This window comes from Glycine soja, chromosome 4 (genome assembly GCF_004193775.1).
Source record: "Glycine soja cultivar W05 chromosome 4, ASM419377v2, whole genome shotgun sequence".
NCBI lineage: Eukaryota > Viridiplantae > Streptophyta > Magnoliopsida > Fabales > Fabaceae > Glycine > Glycine soja.
The window spans coordinates 39,958,366-39,977,442 of NC_041005.1; the positions used below are offsets into that span (position 1 = coordinate 39,958,366).

At 35.5% G+C, this 19,077-nt stretch overlaps 1 protein-coding gene and 1 long non-coding RNA gene across 2 annotated transcripts; both read left to right on the forward strand.

The window, feature by feature from the left end:
* The first annotated feature begins 12,810 nt into the window (after positions 1-12,810).
* Positions 12,811-15,489, forward strand: LOC114410798. The gene is made up of 5 exons (XM_028374724.1): positions 12,811-12,840; positions 12,951-14,598; positions 14,711-14,800; positions 14,942-15,093; positions 15,187-15,489. The coding sequence occupies exons 1-5, from the start codon at positions 12,811-12,813 to the stop codon at positions 15,487-15,489; spliced, it is 2,223 nt and encodes a 740-aa protein (XP_028230525.1).
* A 1,122-nt stretch (positions 15,490-16,611) lies between these two features.
* LOC114409677 lies at positions 16,612-18,298 on the forward strand. The gene is made up of 2 exons (XR_003666165.1): positions 16,612-17,252; positions 17,285-18,298. It is a non-coding gene; the product is annotated as an uncharacterized LOC114409677 (long non-coding RNA).
* Positions 18,299-19,077: the final 779 nt, after the last annotated feature.

A 19,077-nucleotide genomic window follows, 5' to 3' on the forward strand; every position in this document is an offset into this window, starting at 1 on the left:
TTTAATTAAAGGGAGGTTCCCCCTTAATTCATGCATTATAAGTATTATCATTTAATTCATAGCATAATGCTGAAATAGAAATAGATAAAAAAAAAAACTCAAAAGAGTAACCATTCTATCAAACTAGTTTTATTCATAACAGGATCATTCAAAAGATGTTTATAAAAGAAACATAAATTATGCACAAAGCGTAATTATGATCCCCTAAAGAAATTGATCGCCCTACATAAATCTTTCTCCTAACTTCTCCATCTTTGTCATCCAGTAAAAAATAGGAGGGAGGTATTATAATTGCATTTTAGTCATGTTTGATAGGAGATTATTTTTCAGATGAAGAAGGCATGGTGTTAGCTCTTGGAGGTGGTGATGGCTCTTGCTACATAGTTGTAACTTCAGGGATCAAATAAGGTCTTGCCTTGTTTGAGATCCACTAATCAAGCCTAATAAGTCTCTTAAAAAAATCATTCATGGTCCTCTGAAGTTGGTAAATGTTGGTAAAAACCAACTTCTGGTCAAAATGGATTTTTCTAACCTGTTTTTCCAAGAAAGTTAATCTGGATTCTTCTAACCTAGATATAAGGCTATAGCAACAATAGTAGTACCATCAACATGAGGAGTTGGGATGTGAACATGGGGAACATCCTTTTGAATCCTAGAAGGTTCTTTTGCGATTGACTCTGTAGGAAGAGGAGGAAAATGGATAGAGAATGTAAAAGGTTCGCCTAAGATAGGGCCAAGGCCACAAGCAATTTTAACTGAGGTGTCAATAAGGGGAGAGTTGAAGAGATTTCTAAAAATTTTAGTGTTAAAAACTAAATCCTTCATAGCCCCCACAGGGGTCCTGTCACCAACCTCTACCTTTGGTGCATTCTGAGCATCAGTAGTAACCTCTTCAGCTTTCTGAGAAGGCTCTTCTTTTTTCCTTCTCCATTCTCTATACTTCCTTTCTCCAAACTAGAATCTATAGTTTTCAGCTTAGCCAGCACATCAATAATTTCCTCGACATTGAGGTCATCTTGGACAAGTACATTACCCAAGGAGTTTTGAACTTCAGCAGTTTCCACACCCTTAGAAGGATGGATGTCTTAGCTTTTTGAGCTTCTTCCTTACCGATTTGAGGAAGTTGATCACCTACATCAGCTGCCAAAGCCTCATTCTAAGGCTAAAATGGTCTTCCTCATCCTTTTTCTCTTCCTCAGAATGATATTCTGAGTCATCATGAAAGGAACCTTAGTCCAATGGTTTTTTAGAAGGATCATCCTCGAATTCATCCTCCTTAAGTTGAGGAATTTTTCTTTCTCAGCCTCATTCTAAGCATCCTTAGAATGATCTTCAACAGACTCTTCTGAGTTCTGAGCCTTCTCAGAACTTGCTTTTTCAGTAGTTTTCTCAATATGCTTAGAAAGCTCCCCTTTTAAGGTAGATACTTCAATAGTTGGAGGGGGAACAATTTCCTTCTCGTCATCCTCTTCTAAGGTCTGTTTTACCTCATCCTACTTAGACAGAGGGTTCCTACCAGCCCTAGACTTTAGGCTCTTCCCACTCCTGATAAATAAGACTAGTGAGTAGGTGTGAAGATTTTTTTTTATTCTTTCTTTTCCTCCTTCTTCTTCTTTTTTCTTCTTCTTTTCCTTATTCTGAGCATCCTTCTCATCAGAACAAGTGTAGGCAACCTCCATTCTTGGTTAAGGGTTCAACCTCAAGGCCACAACTTTTTTGGCACCCCAAGAGAGCATTTCATCATCTTTGGGTTCATCCTCCATAGACAGTCCAAAATGTCCAAAAATCAAAGTCATTAGCATTCTATAAGGAACACTAGAGGTAGAATTGATAGGCTTAGAGACTGAGAGGGATTTTCCTCCAAAGACATTAAATGACCAAAAAATCATGGTCATTTACCTCTTGGAAGGTACCAACCCTTGGCAGCATAGAATACATGTTGATCGAATGGACTATCCTCCCAAAAGAAGTAAGAGATTTTGACTTGAAATCTTCCTCCTATCCCAAAAACTTCCTTTGAATCTTTTTCCTTCTGAGCCATAACCTCCAACTAATCTTCATAGAGCCTTTCAATGTCAATAAGGACTCCCAAAAAATTAGCCAAGAGTTGTTTTGAGATTAGAATTTCAGTTCCCTTTAATGTGGCATTCAATGTAAAGTTGTTGCTATCCACCTTAATAGCAACAAAGAAGGCTATCGCCAATCTTAGGTAGACTGGTTCATACATATTAAAGAACCTAATCCACTTCAATAACAGTAGAGAATGTTCCAACCATTCTCTTTGATCTCGAGGAGATCAATGTATTTTCCATACACCACTTTCTTCCTAGTCCAACTTCTGTCAAACTTCTCCTTCAATTTTTTTATTAGAGAAAAAGGTAGGAGTTTCGTATTTCGATCTCTTTCTTTTCTTCTTTGTATTTTCCACCTTAACAGAGCTCTTCTTCCTTAGAGAGCTGATCACTATCCCCTTAGCACAAGTGGGGTGTTAAGGTCAAGGTAGCTTCTGAGTCAGACTCATAAGAGATGTGGATTGCTTTGGCTTTGACCTTATCTTGGGTTCTAAGTGAAGTTAAGTGGATAGATTCACTTTTTGAGCTAGAAGAAGTTGAGGGGTTTTTGATAGGAATTGTCTTAGTTTTGGCCATTTGTGAGGTTTAGGGAAAGATACAGGAGAGAGTTGAAAGAAAAGTAGATAAGAGGAGAGTAAAAAATGGGATAGAGTGAAAGTGAAAAACATTTTTTCGCAGTAACTCAATATATAGAAGAGTAGAGAGGATAGACAAAGATAAAAATAGAAAACCATAAAAAAATTAAAAAATAGATATTAATAAAGTAGCGATTGGGCTACAATGGGTACTTTTGCCATTAATATACTTGACCATGAAACAACAAACAACTAAAATTGGTCAAGCAAAAAATGTGACCATGAAGGCAAATAAACAGAACAAACACCTAAGCATTTATTTCAATCAAAATAGGATAAATGCACAAAATTTCATGCTTTAATTGAAGATTAGTTAGACATTTAACATTAATTAATGATTTAAGAAACTTAAACTTGTCTTTAAACAAGGGTTTAGTGAGAATATCAACTAATTGAAGTTTGGTTTCAATGAATTTCAACTCAATATTCGCTTTCTGAGCATGATCCCTGATGAAATGGTGTTTGATATCTATGTGCCTTGACCTTGAATGCTGGATTGGATTCTTTGATAGATTAATTGCACTTGTGTTGTCACACCAAATGCAAATTTTCGTGTATTCTAGTGAATAATCCAACATCTATTGCTTGGTCTAGATGATTTGAGAACAACAAGCAGTGTTGAGACATACTCAGTTTCTGAGGTTGGTAGGGCAATTGTGCTTTGTTTCTTAGATAACCAAGAAACCAGTGATTTTACAAGGACTTTACAAGCACCACTAGTGCTTTTCCTTTCTACATTATTACCAGCAAAATCAACATCACAATAGCCTACAAGATCAAAATCAGACTCTTTCTTAAGCCATAGGCCATGATTAGTAACATGAGAAACTTTTGGACAAGATTGAAATCTTGCACGAAGGCACACAATAAACACAATATTTGGTCTACTAGCAGTTAAATATAATAAGGAACCAATCATAGCTCTATACTTCTTTTCTGGAGTATCATTTCATTTCTCATCCTTGCCAATAATTATGGAAGGATGTGTAGAGGTAGCCGTAGGTCTGGCTTCATCCATAATGAACCTTTTTAGTAGGTCCTTTGTGTATTTTTCTTGATGGATGAAAATCCCATCATTTTGCTAAATGATTTGAAGCCTTATGAAGAACTTTAGCCAACTCATCATACTCATGTCAAATTTACCTTTCATTATCTCAAAAAACTCCGTGCACATCTTTTTTGAGGTTACACAAAAAATTATGTCATCTACATAAATCTGAGCAATCGGCAGATTTCCTTTATGAGTATTTCTAAATAGTGTAATGTCCACTATTCATTTGGTGAATCCATTTTGATCTAGAAATGAGCTCAACCTTTCATACATGTTGGATCAAGTGGCCTCAGAATAATTAAGAAGGAGGGGTTGAATTAATTATTAATGTGTCTTGACTAATTAAAATTTATCCTTCTTAATATTACTAGATTCAATTAGGCTTTACTAATAAGTTAAGAGAACATAAAGAACATAAACAATAACATAGACAAAAGTAAAGCGGAAATAAAAAGTACACAGCAGAAAAGTAAAGAGTGTAAGGAAGAAGAAAACAAACACAAGTTTTTATACTGGTTCTGCAACAACTAGTGCCTACATCCAGTCCCCAAGCAACCACCGATTCTTGAGATTTCCAATAACCTTAATCCTTTATAAGCAAAGATCCATAAGGGATGTACCTTCCCTTGTTCTCTTTGAACAACCAAGTGGATGTACCCTCCACTTGAACTGATCCACAAGAGATGTACCCTTTCTTGTTCTCAATATTACAACCCAAGTAGATGTACGCTCTATTTGTACCACAAAGGATGTATCCTCCAATGTGTTAAGACAAAGAATTCTTAGGCGGTTAGTCCCTTGAATCTTTGTAAGGGGAAACAAAAGATATCTCAAGCAGTTAGTCCTTTGAAATCTTTTGTTTAAAGGGAAGAGGAAGAATCAAAAGAATTTTCAGGTGGTTAGTCCTTTGAATCTTTTGGCAAGAGGGAGAAGGAATGAAGAAAAAGAATAGCACAAGTTTTTGGCCAATGAACTTTTCTTGAATAAAGAAAGTATTGAACAAAAACTCTTAGAAGAATGCTTTGAATGAATGAAAGAAATCTGAAAGTTCTATATATAAAATTCGTGCCATGGTCATATATTTATAGTCATTTGATGGCTCTTGAGAAAACAAGTTAAAAGTTGTGACTCTTGACAATTTCTTCAAAACTAGTCACTTTTTAAAAGTTGTGACTCTTTTGAAAACTAGTCACTTTAAAAGTTATGACTCTTTTGAAAAAATCTTCAGAAACAAGTCACTTTAAGAATTGTGACTTTTGGTAATTTATTTTTCAAAATAAGTCACTGGTAATCGATTACCATCATAGTGTAATCGATTACACATTAACAAATGTGACTCTTCATGTTTAAATTTGAAAAATCAAAACGTTTAGAAACACTGGTAATTGATTACAAGTATTGTATAATTGATTATACAAGTTTGAAATGATTTGAAAATGTTTTATCACAAGTTGTGACTCTTGAAATTTGAAATCTAACGTTTTAAAACATTGGTAATCGATTACATGATTATGGTAATCGATTACAGCTTTGTAAATCAGTTTGAAAATAATGTTGACTACTGTTAATCGATTACTGCCTTATGGTAATCAATTACCAGAGAGTAAAACTCTTTGGTAAAAGATTTTTCTTTTTGAAAAATTCTCTTGATCAAAATTGTGCTATTCAATATTTTGAAAAACTCTTTTAATACTTATCTTAATTGAGTCTTCTCTTGAATCTTTACTTTAATCTTGATTCTTGAAACTTGCTTTGATTGAACGACTCTTTGATTCTTGAAACTTGCTTTGATTGAATGAATCTTTGATTCTTGAAACTTGCTTGACTGTTGATTCTTGACTTGAGTCTTTGACATCATCAAAGTAAACTTGGAAAGCATTGCTTCCACAATACCAAGGTCTTGGAGCTTGCTTCAATCCATATAAAGCTTTAACAAGCTTGTACACATGTTGAGGTTTTTCCTTATCTTCAAATCCAAGTGGGTACTTCACATAAACTTCATTTATGAATCCATTTAGAAAGGCACTTTTGACATCCATCTGATACAGTTTAATGTCTTTGTGTGCTGCATAAGCTAAGAGTATTCTAATAGCTTCTAGTCTTGCTACTAGTGCAAAGGTCTCTTCATAATCAATCCCTTGTTGTTGATTATCTCCTTGAGCAACCAGTCTAGCTTTGTTTCTAATCGCTTCTCCTTCTTCATTGAGCTTGTTTTTGAACACCCACTTGGTTCCAATCACTGATTGATTCTTAGGAGGGGGAACAAGATTTCAGAACTTGTTCTTAATGAATTGATTAGTTCTTCTTCCATAGTAGTCACCCAAGAATCTTCACTCAGTGCTTTATCAATATTCTTATGCTCAATGGTTGAGAAAAGAGCCATTATTCCTCTTTCCCTGTTCAAATAGGCTCTTGTTTTAACACTAGACAATGTTTCTCCAATGATTAGATATGGAGGATGTGGAGAAACAAATCACCAATCTCTAGGCATATCAACTTCTGTTTTCTGTTCTAAGATTTGCCTTTTTTGGACTTAGCCTTTCTAAGCTACCTCAAGAAGTTCTTCTTCAATCTTTTTTGGGCTTTTTGAGCAAGGTGCAATGTTCTAAGTATACTTGTTGATCCTTGTTCTTTCTAGTTCTTCTTGTTGATCTGTAATCCTTCTCTTCTCAAGTGTATTATCATGTTCATCAAACACAACATGAATACTTTTTTCTACAACTTGAGTTCTCAAACTGTAGATTCTATATGCTTTAGAAGAAAGAGAATAACCAAGGAAAAATGCTCTTTTAGATTTTTCTTCAAACTTCCCAAGGTTGTCTTTGTTGTTTAAAATATAGCATGTACAACAAAAAATGTGGAAGTATGATACACTTGGTTTTCCTCTTTGCCAAAGTTCATAAAGAGTCTTGTTTAGAACCTTTCTAATAGAAACTCTATTCAGAATGTAGCAGGCTATATTGATAGCTTCTGCTAAAAAATAGTTTTGTATGCCAGACTCACTAATAAGTGTTCTAGCCATCTCTTGTAAGGATCTATTTTTCCTTTCCACAACACCATTCTATTGAGGTGTTCTTGAACAAGAAAAATTGTGGGAGATACCATTTCATCAAAGAAGTTTTTTAAGAAAGTATTTTCAAATTCTCCCTTATGGTCACTCCTTACAGAGACAATTTTAAAATCTTTTTCATTCTAAACTTTCTTACAAATTTTTTTGAATGCTTCAAAAGACTCATCCTTATGTGAAAGGAATAAAACCCATGTGAATCTAGGGAAGTCATCAACTATCACAAGTCCATATCTCTTCCCACCCAGGCTAAGTGTTTTGATTGGTCCAAATAAGTCAATATGCAGTAACTCTAGGACTCTTTGGGATGATATTATGTTTTTAGAGTGGAAACTGGATTTGGTTTGTTTACCCTTGATGGAAGCCTCTGATTTTGTCTTTCTTATACCTAATGTTTGGTGAACCCTTCACTAGGTTGTGTTTAGAAACCTTAGGAAAGGTTTTCATGTTGAGATGACCTACTCTTTTGTGCCACAACCACTTATCAGTTTCAAAGGCTACTAAACAGGATTGGCTTGGTAAGGATTCTAGACAGTTCCTATAAAGGTTTCTCTCTCTTATACCAGAGAATAAGGCCTTTCTAGTTGATGCTTCTTTAATTAGACAAGCATTGGGTTCAAACTTAACTTTATAGTCATTGTCACACAATTGAGCAGAGTTTGGTTTACAAATTTTACCTACACCTTTGATGAGGGTTTTTCTTTTATCTCCAAAAGCAACAAACCCTTCACCCTTTCTCTTCTCGATGTTGAGGAATTTTCTTTTGTCTCCAGTCATATGCCAGGAGCATCCACTGTCGAAAAACCACAACACTTTCCTCTTGTTGTGGAGCAGACATTCTTGCATCATAAAGTAGTAAAATCCTAGGTACCCATAGTTTTTTGGGTCCTTGAGTGTTAGTTACCTTTTTTGAATGGAATGTTACTTTTTCTATAAGATTCTAAGGTTTGGTGTCCCCATCTATTACAGTTGGAGCATTTCCTTCTAGCCTTTCTGACTTTGTTAGGCTTTTGAAAAACTTTCTTTGTATTGTTAATGAAGCCTAAGCTAGTTTTGTCATAGAGACTTCTTTGGACTACAATATGTTTGTCCAAGTTTTTTGTTTCAGCCACAAAGTTAGTCAAATCTTTTGAAAGTTTCTCAACTTTTTCTTTGAAAAATTTATTTTCATTTTCAAGTTGAGTTTGATCAAAAGAGATAAGTCCTTTTGTAGTTGTCTTTGTTCTTAGTTTTAATTGTTCAAAAAGCTTTAAGTAAGATTCTTGGAGACAATGGTTTTTCTTGAAAAGAATTATATTGTCCATTATGAGCTTCTCATTTTCTCCTGAGCAGTAGAAAATTGATCATTCAAATGAGCACATTGTTTAGTTAAAAGATGAGAAACATTAAGTTACCAAAAGCTTGCTCTAAAAATTTCTGATTCAAAAAATCTAAATCACTTTCAGAATTAGTTACCTCATCCTTTTTCTGAGATTGCTATAAGACATAGGTTGGTTGCACGCTCTTCATCTTTTTCTAAGGATGATGAGTTTGTATCATCCCATGTAGCCATCATTGCTTTCTTCTTGGGATCATTCCTCTTCAAATCTTTCTTAAGGAAAGGGTAGTCAGTTTTGGTATGGCCAAGTTTGTTGCATTAAAAATATCTGACTTGTTTGGAACTTTCTCCTTGTTGGAAATATCTTTTGGAGAAGTTTCTTCTTGACCTTTTTCTTCTTTTGAGTAATCTTTGTACTCTTTTAGTTAGGAATTACAGTTATTCTTCATCTTCCCTAGAAAGCTCATTATCATAGTCCTTAGCCTCAGAAAGCACTATTAAGCTTAGTTCCTTGATTGATGTTTTGTCTTGGTTTTTGGAAAGGCCTTGAGAGCTATGATATTTCCTTTGGATAGTTGTATTTCATCCATCAACTCTTTTTCATGGACTTTTAGGGAACCTATGAGTTTCGCAGCACCTCTTCGCCATCGATCTCACAACACAATCTTCGTTTCGACACATTAACACTCTTTCTTTCTTTCTTTTCTGTTGTTTGTGAAATCAGTACAAACTGAGCTCTTGGATTGCGTTCATATTCTGCGCGCAATCCGTCGCGAACATGCGGAATGTCGAGAACGATCTCAAACAAGTTATGATGGCTATGATGTGAGTTTCTTCGCAATTCTCCATTTGCATTCTTGTGTAATTTGTTCTTTGTGAGTTGTTTTGTTCGCGGATCCTCGGATCTGATTGTGTGAGCCGTTATATTAAAATAATAAAACCTAGAAAAAAAAAGTTGAAAATTATTATTAGGCTTGGGAGCTAGTGCATTTTCCATTTTTCAAGGAATGTTTCTGAAATGCATACATACATACATACATAGGACAAAAAGAATAGGAATTGTGTTCTTAAGGGGATGGAATCAGGAAAAAAGTGTAGGCAAAACCAAAGAAGTAAGATTTGGAGGCTTACTTTTATGGCTTGATGAATAGTAAGTTAGAATCGGGAATAAGGATCTTTCCCTTTTTTTGGTTTTTAATTTTTTAAAGTTAGTGTTTTTTTTTTAATCTTATGAATAGATACTTCATTTGTTCCAGAGGTGTCAGGAGTAGGATCAAATAGAATTTTTCCTTTGTCTACAATCCAGTCTTAATTATTCTTGAGGACAGGAACCTGCCAAATGGATGAAAGAGTAATAATTGCTTGATCATTCCCGGGGGCAATGCCTTACTTATTGATTTGCAGAGCGTAGTTTTTGTATAGGCTTTGGTCATGTCTTGTTGATGAGGGAAATCTTAATAGGATTGGGATTGATGCTTGATTAAGATTAGCCTTGGGTTAGGTATTGGATCATGATAAGGATTGAATGTTTGATGTAGAATTCTAGATGTTGGGCTGAGCTAATATGGTCTCTGATATCCAAACTGTATGCTTGAATTATGTGCTGGTGTTTTTCAAAGGAAGGGGTGATAACTGGCAATTCGATCCATTTATCTACTAACTGTCCAATGCATTCATGTATACATCCAACCAATCCATTTAATTATAAAAATAAAACTTAATGGATTGGTTGGATTGGATCATCCTTTGTCATTGGTGGATTCTGACATATTTTATGATCCCATTGGATCAACATCCTTTGTCATTGGACTTTAGTGTGTTTGGGAGTAAGAAGGTGTATAAATATTGAACTTTATTGTCTAGTAATATTTTCAAAAAAATATAGTGTAGTATTTTAAATGGATTGGTTGGATAGTTTTTTATCAAATGAGACATGGATGGATTGGATTCTTTACTTTATTAATAGATTATAAATGGATTAATGGTTTATGTTTTACCAATCCATTACAATTCAATTCAAAATGTATCCAATCCATCTGTTAATCAAATGTCTTGTTGTCTGCTTGTTTACACCCATATGGTTGTTTAAGGCATGCTTGGGAGTATAACAAAGGATGGAAAAGAATGGCTCATAATGGACTGCTATGGAATAGAACATGTCACTCTATTGTTTGGTTGTTTAATGCTTTTTGTCAAGGGTGAGACTAGGATTTCCTACATTTTCCATTCTGCTCCCTCCTATTAAATAACTCCAAAACTATCTTTTTGTAAGTTTTGCCATTTCATTTTCTATAACTCTCCCTATTGCCAGCCTTCCAAACATAGCCTAAGGTATTCACAAAAGGATTAGAACAGTTATTAAATAACCCCAAGCCCTCAACAAACAGCAATAGCCTTATTCCACTAGGTGAGGTCAGTTATATGAATCATGCAACGCCATTGGGCTCTATAAAAATCAAATTCTCATGGATATTATTCACCATGAGATCCTATTTGATAATTTCCTTCAATGTCATTTTTTTTGCCTCCCTTTACCCTTTTTTGTATGCCTTTACCCATTTTCACATAGGTGAAAACTATGCAATTATTGCTATAAGTTCTCACTAGTGCCATCAATGGCCTTCTTTGTGCATGTCTAAAGTCTAAACCACCTTAACGGATTTTCCGTCATCTTCTCCTTGACAAGTGTCACGCCAATATTTCCTAATATATTATCATTATGTATCTTGTCCTTTCTTGGAAGGGTACACAACTACACATCCATTTTAACATGTTCATTTTTGTTACTCTCACTTTTTTTTTCTTTTGTGTTGTCCCTTTAAAACCCAATATTTATTACCATAGAGTACAACTAGTTGTATAGTTATACGATAAAACTTTCTTATGAGCTTGTGGATACTTTGTCGTCGCAAATAACCTGAGCAGTTTCTCCATTTTAACCACTCAATTTGTATCTATGTGATATCTTCACTATTTTTCTCATCATTGTATAATATTGATCCCAAATACTAAACTTAGAAAAGTGTGAAAATAGTGAACAGAAAGTGAGTGATTGCTAGAGGGATAGAATGCAAGATTCCTTATGATGAACTTCTGATTTTTGCTTCCAATTCTGCTGGGCACTCCCAATCTTTTTTAATTCCAATCAATACTCTTGGAGCATATGCTTTGCCCAATGCATCAATTAGGTTATTGTCGAATCTTGTTCTCTCAGGGTAGATAGGACAGCTACTACTCACAGGTGTTTCTTTTGCAAAAAATGTTTATAGGATTGCTGGTCATAGTCATTTAAGTGCATTATCTTCTTACAAATGTAGGTATTCCTATCAAATAGCCATATTCTTATGTGTGAACTGTTAAAAAGTGACTGAGATTATATGTGGTGCTAGTAACTACACGTTTAAATTTATTTTTCTTTGTAACGTGCAACTTTCTGAAGAATGTGTCAAGGTATATGACATGTTATTTAATGCTTTAGAAGGAAAATGTCAAGGTATATGGCAAATATGTTATTTCTGGTTAAATAAGTACCTATTCCTACCTACTATTAGCATTTAATACTTTTGGAAATGTTTTTCAAAATTTGAATAATGGGAGAAGAAATGTGTGGTAGAAAGAAGTGGGAGTGAAAGCCAATAGCTGGGCAAAAAATTACTTGCATACCCATGTCAAGTAAATACAGCATGCCCATCCCTTATCATGGGGATAAAAATCAATGAAAACATAGGAATGTTACTTTCCAAAAAATCAATAGTGCCTACTATTAGCATTTAATACTTTTGGAAATGTTTTTCAAAATTCGAATAATGGGAGAAGAAATGTGTGGTAAAAAGAAGTGGTGGGAGTGAAAGCCAATAGCTGGGCAAAAAATTACTTGCATACCCATGTCAAGTACCCATCCCTTATCATGGGGATAAAAATCAATGAAAACATAGGAATGTTACTTTCCAAAAAATCAATAATGCCCTGAAATTTGTTTCGAGAACCTGTACCCAGTGTTGTTAAATGGCGGCCATGGCGGATTTTTGTGGCGGTTTTTTGAAAAAATGCCACCGAATAGCGGTGGCGTGGCGGGTTGGGAATGGCGGCCGCCATAACCATGGCGGTCATGGCGGTTATGGTGGCGTGGCGGAAATGGCGGATTTTTTTTGTTTTTTGTCCGCGGTAGGAGTTGGGCTGACCCGACCCAACCCTACCCAGTAATTCATTCAAAAGCAAGCCCTCCCCTCCCACGCAGATGTGAATCAGAACACAGCCTTCCAACTAAAAGCGCACCCAGCCGCGACCCTCCCCTGCACCCAGTCGTGTCCCCCCTGCACCCAGCCGCAGTGCCCCGCAGTCCGCACACAGTCACGACACCCCCTACACGCAGAACGCAACCAACAATGACTACCTACAGTGACGACAAGCCCCGACACGAACGGCGGCGATGAGCATCGGCACGAACGGCGACGACGAGCAACCACACGAAAGCAGTCAACATCGCGGGCGAAGTGGTGCGGGCCAACTTTCATTTTTTTTTAATTTTGTTTTTGCTGTTTGACACCCCTTTTTTCTGTCTGTCGCTTTTTTTCCTTTTGCTATTTGACACCCTTTTTACTTTTGACAGTCTCATTTTTTTTTTCTATTTGACACCATAATTTTTTTTTTGTTCAGTCCTCTTTTAAATGGCTAAACCATCATCCGATGCTGCTATTGTAAGTGCAACGAGGAAAAATAAGGCAGACCCAGGCTGGAAATATTGTCATTCACTGGTGGAAGGAGATACAAAACCATTGTTTGTAATTTCTATGGAAAAACCACAAAGGGAGGAATAACCAGAGCGAAACAACACCTGATTGGGAAGTCGGGTAACGTTGCAGCTTGCAAGAAAACTCCACCAAATGTAGTCGAAGAGTTGAAGGAATATATGGCTACCAAAAAAAGTGGGACCACTTATAGTACTTCTGGCAGTGGTAATATGACAAATATAAGAGATTTTGAATTTGGTAAACCAATTGGATGTGATGGAAGTGAAGAAGATGAGTTTGCGGACTCTTGTAATGCTGCTGCAAGTGCAAAGACAAAGTGTGGGACTAAAAAAGGACCAATGGACAAATTTTGTAAGAATCCAGAAAATGCAATCAATCGGAGAAAAATGGAGATGCTGAGACAAATGAACATAAGAGAGTCAATGGATAAGAATGAAGTATTGAAGGTGCATCGACATATTGCTTGCTTTTGGTACCAAGCAGGTTTGTCATTCAACCTCATTAAATTGAAAAACTTTGAGAATATGGTTGCAGCCATTGGTCAATATGGGCCACATTTGCCCATTCCTAGCTATCATGACATCAGAGTTCCACTCTTGAAGAAGGAAGTTGAATATACTAAAAATTTGATGGAAGGCCATAGGGAGCAATGGGTCAAGTATGGTTATACTATTACGTCCGATGCATGGACTGATCGGAAACAAAGATGCATCATTAATTTTTTGATTAACTCTCAAGCTGGTACCATGTTTTTGAAGTATGTTGATGGCTCTGATTTTGTAAAGACAGGTGAAAAGCTTTTTGAGTTGCTTGATGCCATTGTGGAGGAAGTTGGAGAAGAGAATGTTGTTCAAGTTGTAACCGATAATGGGAGCAACTATGTTTTAGCGGGTAAGTTGTTGGAGGAGAAAAGGAAACATATTTATTGGATTCTTTGTGCAGCTCATTGTATTGATTTGATGCTTGAAGATATTGGGAAGCTTCCCTTGATAAGGAAGACAATTAGAAGGGCAATTAATCTAGTTGGGTTTATCTATGCCCATTCTAGTACCTTAAGTTTGTTGAGAAATTTTACAAACAAGAGGGAATTGGTGAGACATGCTATTACTAGATTTGTCACTTCTTATCTAACCTTGGAAAGGCTCCACAAAGAGAAAGCCAATATTAGAAAGATGTTTACTTCTAATGAATGGACCTTGAACAAGTTATCTAAGGAGCCTAAGGGAAAAGAAGCTGCAAAGGTAGTGCTCATGCCTTCTTTTTGGAATAGTGTGGTTTACACTCTTAAAGTCATGGCTCCACTTGTGAAAGTGCTTCGTCTTGTGGATGGTGAAAGGAAACCAGTCATTGGCTATATTTATGAAGTAATGGACAAGGCAAAAGAAACAATTATCAAGTCTTTCAACAACAATGAAGAAAGCAAGTACAAAGATGTGTTTGCAATCATTGATAAAAGATGGAATTGTCAGCTTCATAGGCCATTGCATGCAGCTGCCCACTTCTTAAATCCAGAGTTCTTTTATGATAACACTGACTTGGAGTTTGATTTTGAGGTCACCAATGGTTTGTTTGAGTGCATTAAGAAGTTGATTCCACAATTTGATGTGCAACAGAAAATTCTAACTGAGTTGCATCTTTACAAGATTGGTGTTGATCACTTTGGTTTTGACTTTGCAATGGCTCAAAGGAAAATCCATTCTCCTAGTAAGAAACTTTTACCATATGACAAATACAAATACCATACTATTTTTTTTATGTATTAGTGTTATAATTCAAAATTCTAAGTTATGCTCTTGGTTGGTAATTGGTATTGCAGCATATTGGTGGCGAATGTTTGGGTCACAAACTCCAAATTTGCAGAAGTTAGCTATTAAAATTTTGAGTTTGAATTGCAGTGCTTCAGGATGTGAAAGAAATTGGAGTGTGTTTGAGCAAGTAATTGTGACAAAACTCTAGCTATACTTTTTAATTTTATTTAATTTTGATGATCAAGTTTTATTTGGAGTATATTTGAGATTGAAATTAACATTTATTTGTTATGTTGTAGATTATTCCAAAAAAAGAAATAGGCTTGAGCACAAGAGGTTGCATGATTTGGTGTTTGTCAAATACAACCAACAATTGAAGCAAAGATATAATGCAAGAGATGAAATTGATCCAATTTCTCTTAATGATATTGATGTGTGCAATGAATGGCTCGTGGGAGAGATGGATCAAGATGATGATAATGATGTTGGAAATGATTTGGTATTTGAAGATGATGATGCTCTAAATTGGGCAACTGTGTATCAGGCTTCGGGGGTTGGAGAGTGTATGATGTATACTAGGCGAAAAAAGCAAAAAACAACAAGTGTTGCTGTTACCCAAACTTCTAAAAAACAGGCAATGGTTGTTGGATCTTCATCAAGGAAGCAAAGAGCAGTCCAAGAAAATGTTGAGGATCTAAATTTTGAGGAGAATATTGATCTTGAATCTGAAGAAGAAGAAATCATGGTCAATTTTGAGGTGTCTGATGGGGAAGAGGGAGAGAGACATACTCCATTACCATATGATAACAACGAAGATGATTATGTTGGGATTAGAGAAGATGATTAGAGCCTTAACCTTCACTTTGCACTTTGCATTATGTTTTTATCATTTTCTTATTTTGAACTCTTTAATGAGTTTATTTGGTGTTGATACTTGATTATTGTATGAACTCATGAAACTTTTTTAGTTTATTTGAATGCAATCCTTTGTTTTTTTCAATTTCAATGAGTTTATATATATGTTTTTTTTTTGTCCATCATGACATCCATTATTTTTCGCTACGCCATCCGCCATATTTTTATGGCGGATTTTTGGCTTTCCGTCATAAACCGCCATTCGCCATTAACAACTTTGCCTGTACCAAATATTGAGAATGTCATAATGCATACTTTCCTGGAGAATAGTTTAACAATCCTTAAAATAAATGTAACCATAGAGCTTAGGAAACGGGTAGGATAGATTGTCTTTTTTGTTTTCTTTTGGAGCTAGCATTCGATTGAAATCCAGTTACCGCCTCAACAAATGATAATAAGCCTCTATGGCCAAAGTGGACTCGGAAGAGTCAACATAGTTGCGGTTCATCAATCAGGTTTAGGTTCTTGTCTTCTTAAAACTCAAAGGACATAGGTACAAACCTAAATAACCCTGTTCAAGTCAGGTCATCTAGGACAGTAATGCCTAATGTACGAAATAGCTTATATGTCATTATTGAAAAATGCTAAATTGTAGTTTACTGAGTTATATTATGTTGACGAGGAAACTACTGATGTTTGGTAACTTGTCCCATCATAAAAAATACATTCACATTTTTTACTCTGTTCTAATGTTTCGCTGCACACATAGAATAGAGTCATAGGTTTGGGTACATTTATGATGGAGATTTTCAGCCTGTAAGAATGCTTAAACCAATTATATATATATATATATATATATATATATATATATATGTGTGTAGGTTTGTTATTATCTTCCGCTTCTTTTTTAGAAGTATACAACTTGGATTTCTTAAAATATTCCAAAGTATAACTTGTTAAATATAGAAATTGTATAGAAACTGTGTCGGTCTTAGATGACCATACAAAGCCCGTATTTATAATAAGCAAATAGGATCATAATTGATTACATAATATCAATATAATAATGAGAGTAATAAGGAATAAATGACTTAATTATACATTTGGTTTCTTAATTATATTTTTAAGGTTTAATTTGGTCCCTCAGTTGTTTAAAACGCAAAATTATGCTCTTTTTGAAATTTTGTAACATTGACTAGCAGGTCAACTTCTTCCTCTTCTTTCTCTAACCCTCTACACCTGCACTCAAAACTCAAAGCCACAGGACACCACATCGCGCACCACCCACATCACGCACTGTCGCACATCGACATGTCGCACACCCACCCACATCGTGCACCATTGCGTGCCACCACCCACAAAACCACCAATCTCCAAACCAAGCCCAAATAAGCACCGTTGCGCCACCACCAACCTCCTCGAACCCGGATCCACCATCAGCCCAAATAAGCACCTCTATGTGCCATCACCCACCTCTACAAACCAGATCCACACCCACCACCAAAATCTGAAAGCAAGAGAAGCTCTGGTGACGAAGGACGACGAAACACCGACAACGAAGGGCAACAACGAAGATAATAGAAACGAGCACCACAAAGCTAGATGAAGTGTTTTTGTTTTCCAGTTTTTATTCTGATTGTGTTCTAATTGTTTTGATTTGAGGTGACTAGGGTGCTGATTGTGTTGATTTTAGGTGATTAGGGTTCTGATTGCGTTGATTTGGGGTCGTTAGGGTTTTGATTGTGTTGATTTGGGGTCGTTAGGGTTTTGATTGTGTTGATTTAGAGGTGGTTAGGATTCTAATTGGAATTGATTAGGGGTAATCTGATAATTATTTTTTAAAAATTATAATAGTTAGAGTGGGGTGTGTTATAAACTGCTACTTTTTTAAAACTATTTTTATTTTAAAAATAAATAATAAATATAGTGGCTGATTTTAGCCACCACTATTTGCAAATTTAAACCGTCACAATTTACAATTTAATCGTATTAGTTATCCTTGGATAAAAAGGGTCAAATTGAACCTTTTAATAATTGAGGAACCAAATTAAACCTTAAAATAAAAGGGACCAATTGTATAATGAAGTTGGAATAAATCCCTAATTGCTATAAAAAGTAAATAAGATAATATTATTTAATCTAACACTTCCCCTCAAGTTGAGCATATATGTGATATGAACTAAGCTTGTTATGAATGTGGTAAACCTACTAGAAAGGAAAGGTTGTTCTAGTCGTGTGGTCGTGTCGAATAACTAATGGCTTGACAGCAGTCAGCAGTTCCAACGAGTACTATTCACTCATGAAAAGAGCATGCATGAAAAGCACAAGATGTACATGCATGGGGGCATGCGTGGCGGTAGACAACGACGCGACTGTGGCTTCTGGGCCATCAAAGACAGGCGACGATGATCACAAGTAGGCACCGACAAAAGGGTGTCAGGAAGGCTACCAAACAAAGGCAGAGACATGTGGTACTGTTCACCTCGATGAGGGCCTATGCAAGCAAAAAGATGTGCGTGAGAATGCGTTGGTGGTTCTTCAAGACGCTGTCAATGGCACAGTGTAGATCGGTGGAAGGAAGATTCGTGGGTTATTGGCTAGAAAGGTCAAGGAGCTTTGCCTCGGCCACTACTAGTGGTTGAAAAGCATGTAAAAGTTTTAAGAAAATACTATTCAGTTAAAAGTTATATATATGCAATGATTTGTGGTATTTTATTTTTCTTCATTTCTTCTTCCATAATGTGAACACGAAAGTTTGTACTTAATTTCCATGTAATATAAGTTTCACGCCGTTTTCTTCACTATTAAAACTGTTGAATTGATGTTAATCTGAATCGCAGGTTTTCTTTAATGGGATTGATAACAAACTACTTTGGACCTCCTAGACCCGGCAAACAAAGTTGAAATTTTAAAATTTTGAGGCAGCAATGACCTTTTTGTGGGGTCTTTTCGGGAATTAACCAACAAGCGTGTAAAAGTTTTAGTCCTTGAATGTTTCTGTTTTTTTATGTATTAAAGTTGCTTGCGAGGACTGGATACCCTTGCATTTGGATAATTTTATGGTGTAGTGATTTATATATTAGAGATAGATAAGATAGTGTGGAATCTTAGGAGAGCTACACGATTAAGAATGTATGCACTCCATGGCCAAATTATCAATTTTCATAAAATATATTTCCTCGTTATCGTTAATTTATTTGAAATTATAGTCTTTTAATAAGAGTATTTTCATTTCAGAAGTTAAAGCATGTATTTTTGAATTTATTAAATCAATAAACATTAAAAAAATCTATTAGATTATTGGGTAAATAGTTACTGTTGTCTTTCAATGTGTAATTCGTTAATAAATGCGTCCCTGAAAGATGAATATACAAAATTTAGTCTTTGAAAGTGTAAAAAGTGCAATAAATATATTCGGCAGTTAACTTCTGTCTGTCACTGTTAATAAAATAATCTAATCTACATGGCACGAAGGGACAAATTTGTCACTGAAATGATTGCCAACATGGATTGTCAGCATAGGGGCATATTTGTTATAATATTTGTTGACTTTTCGTTTTTCCACTCTGCTGACAAATGC

Bases quoted from the DNA above. Each gene is read 5' to 3' on its own strand.
- LOC114410798 (XM_028374724.1), top strand. From the start codon at position 12,811: ATGGCTAAACCATCATCCGATGCTGCTATT. The intron at 14,599-14,710 runs GTAAGAAACTTT...TTGGTATTGCAG, and splicing joins AAGGAAAATCCATTCTCCTA to CATATTGGTGGCGAATGTTT. The intron at 14,801-14,941 runs GTGAAAGAAATT...GTTATGTTGTAG, and splicing joins GAATTGCAGTGCTTCAGGAT to ATTATTCCAAAAAAAGAAAT.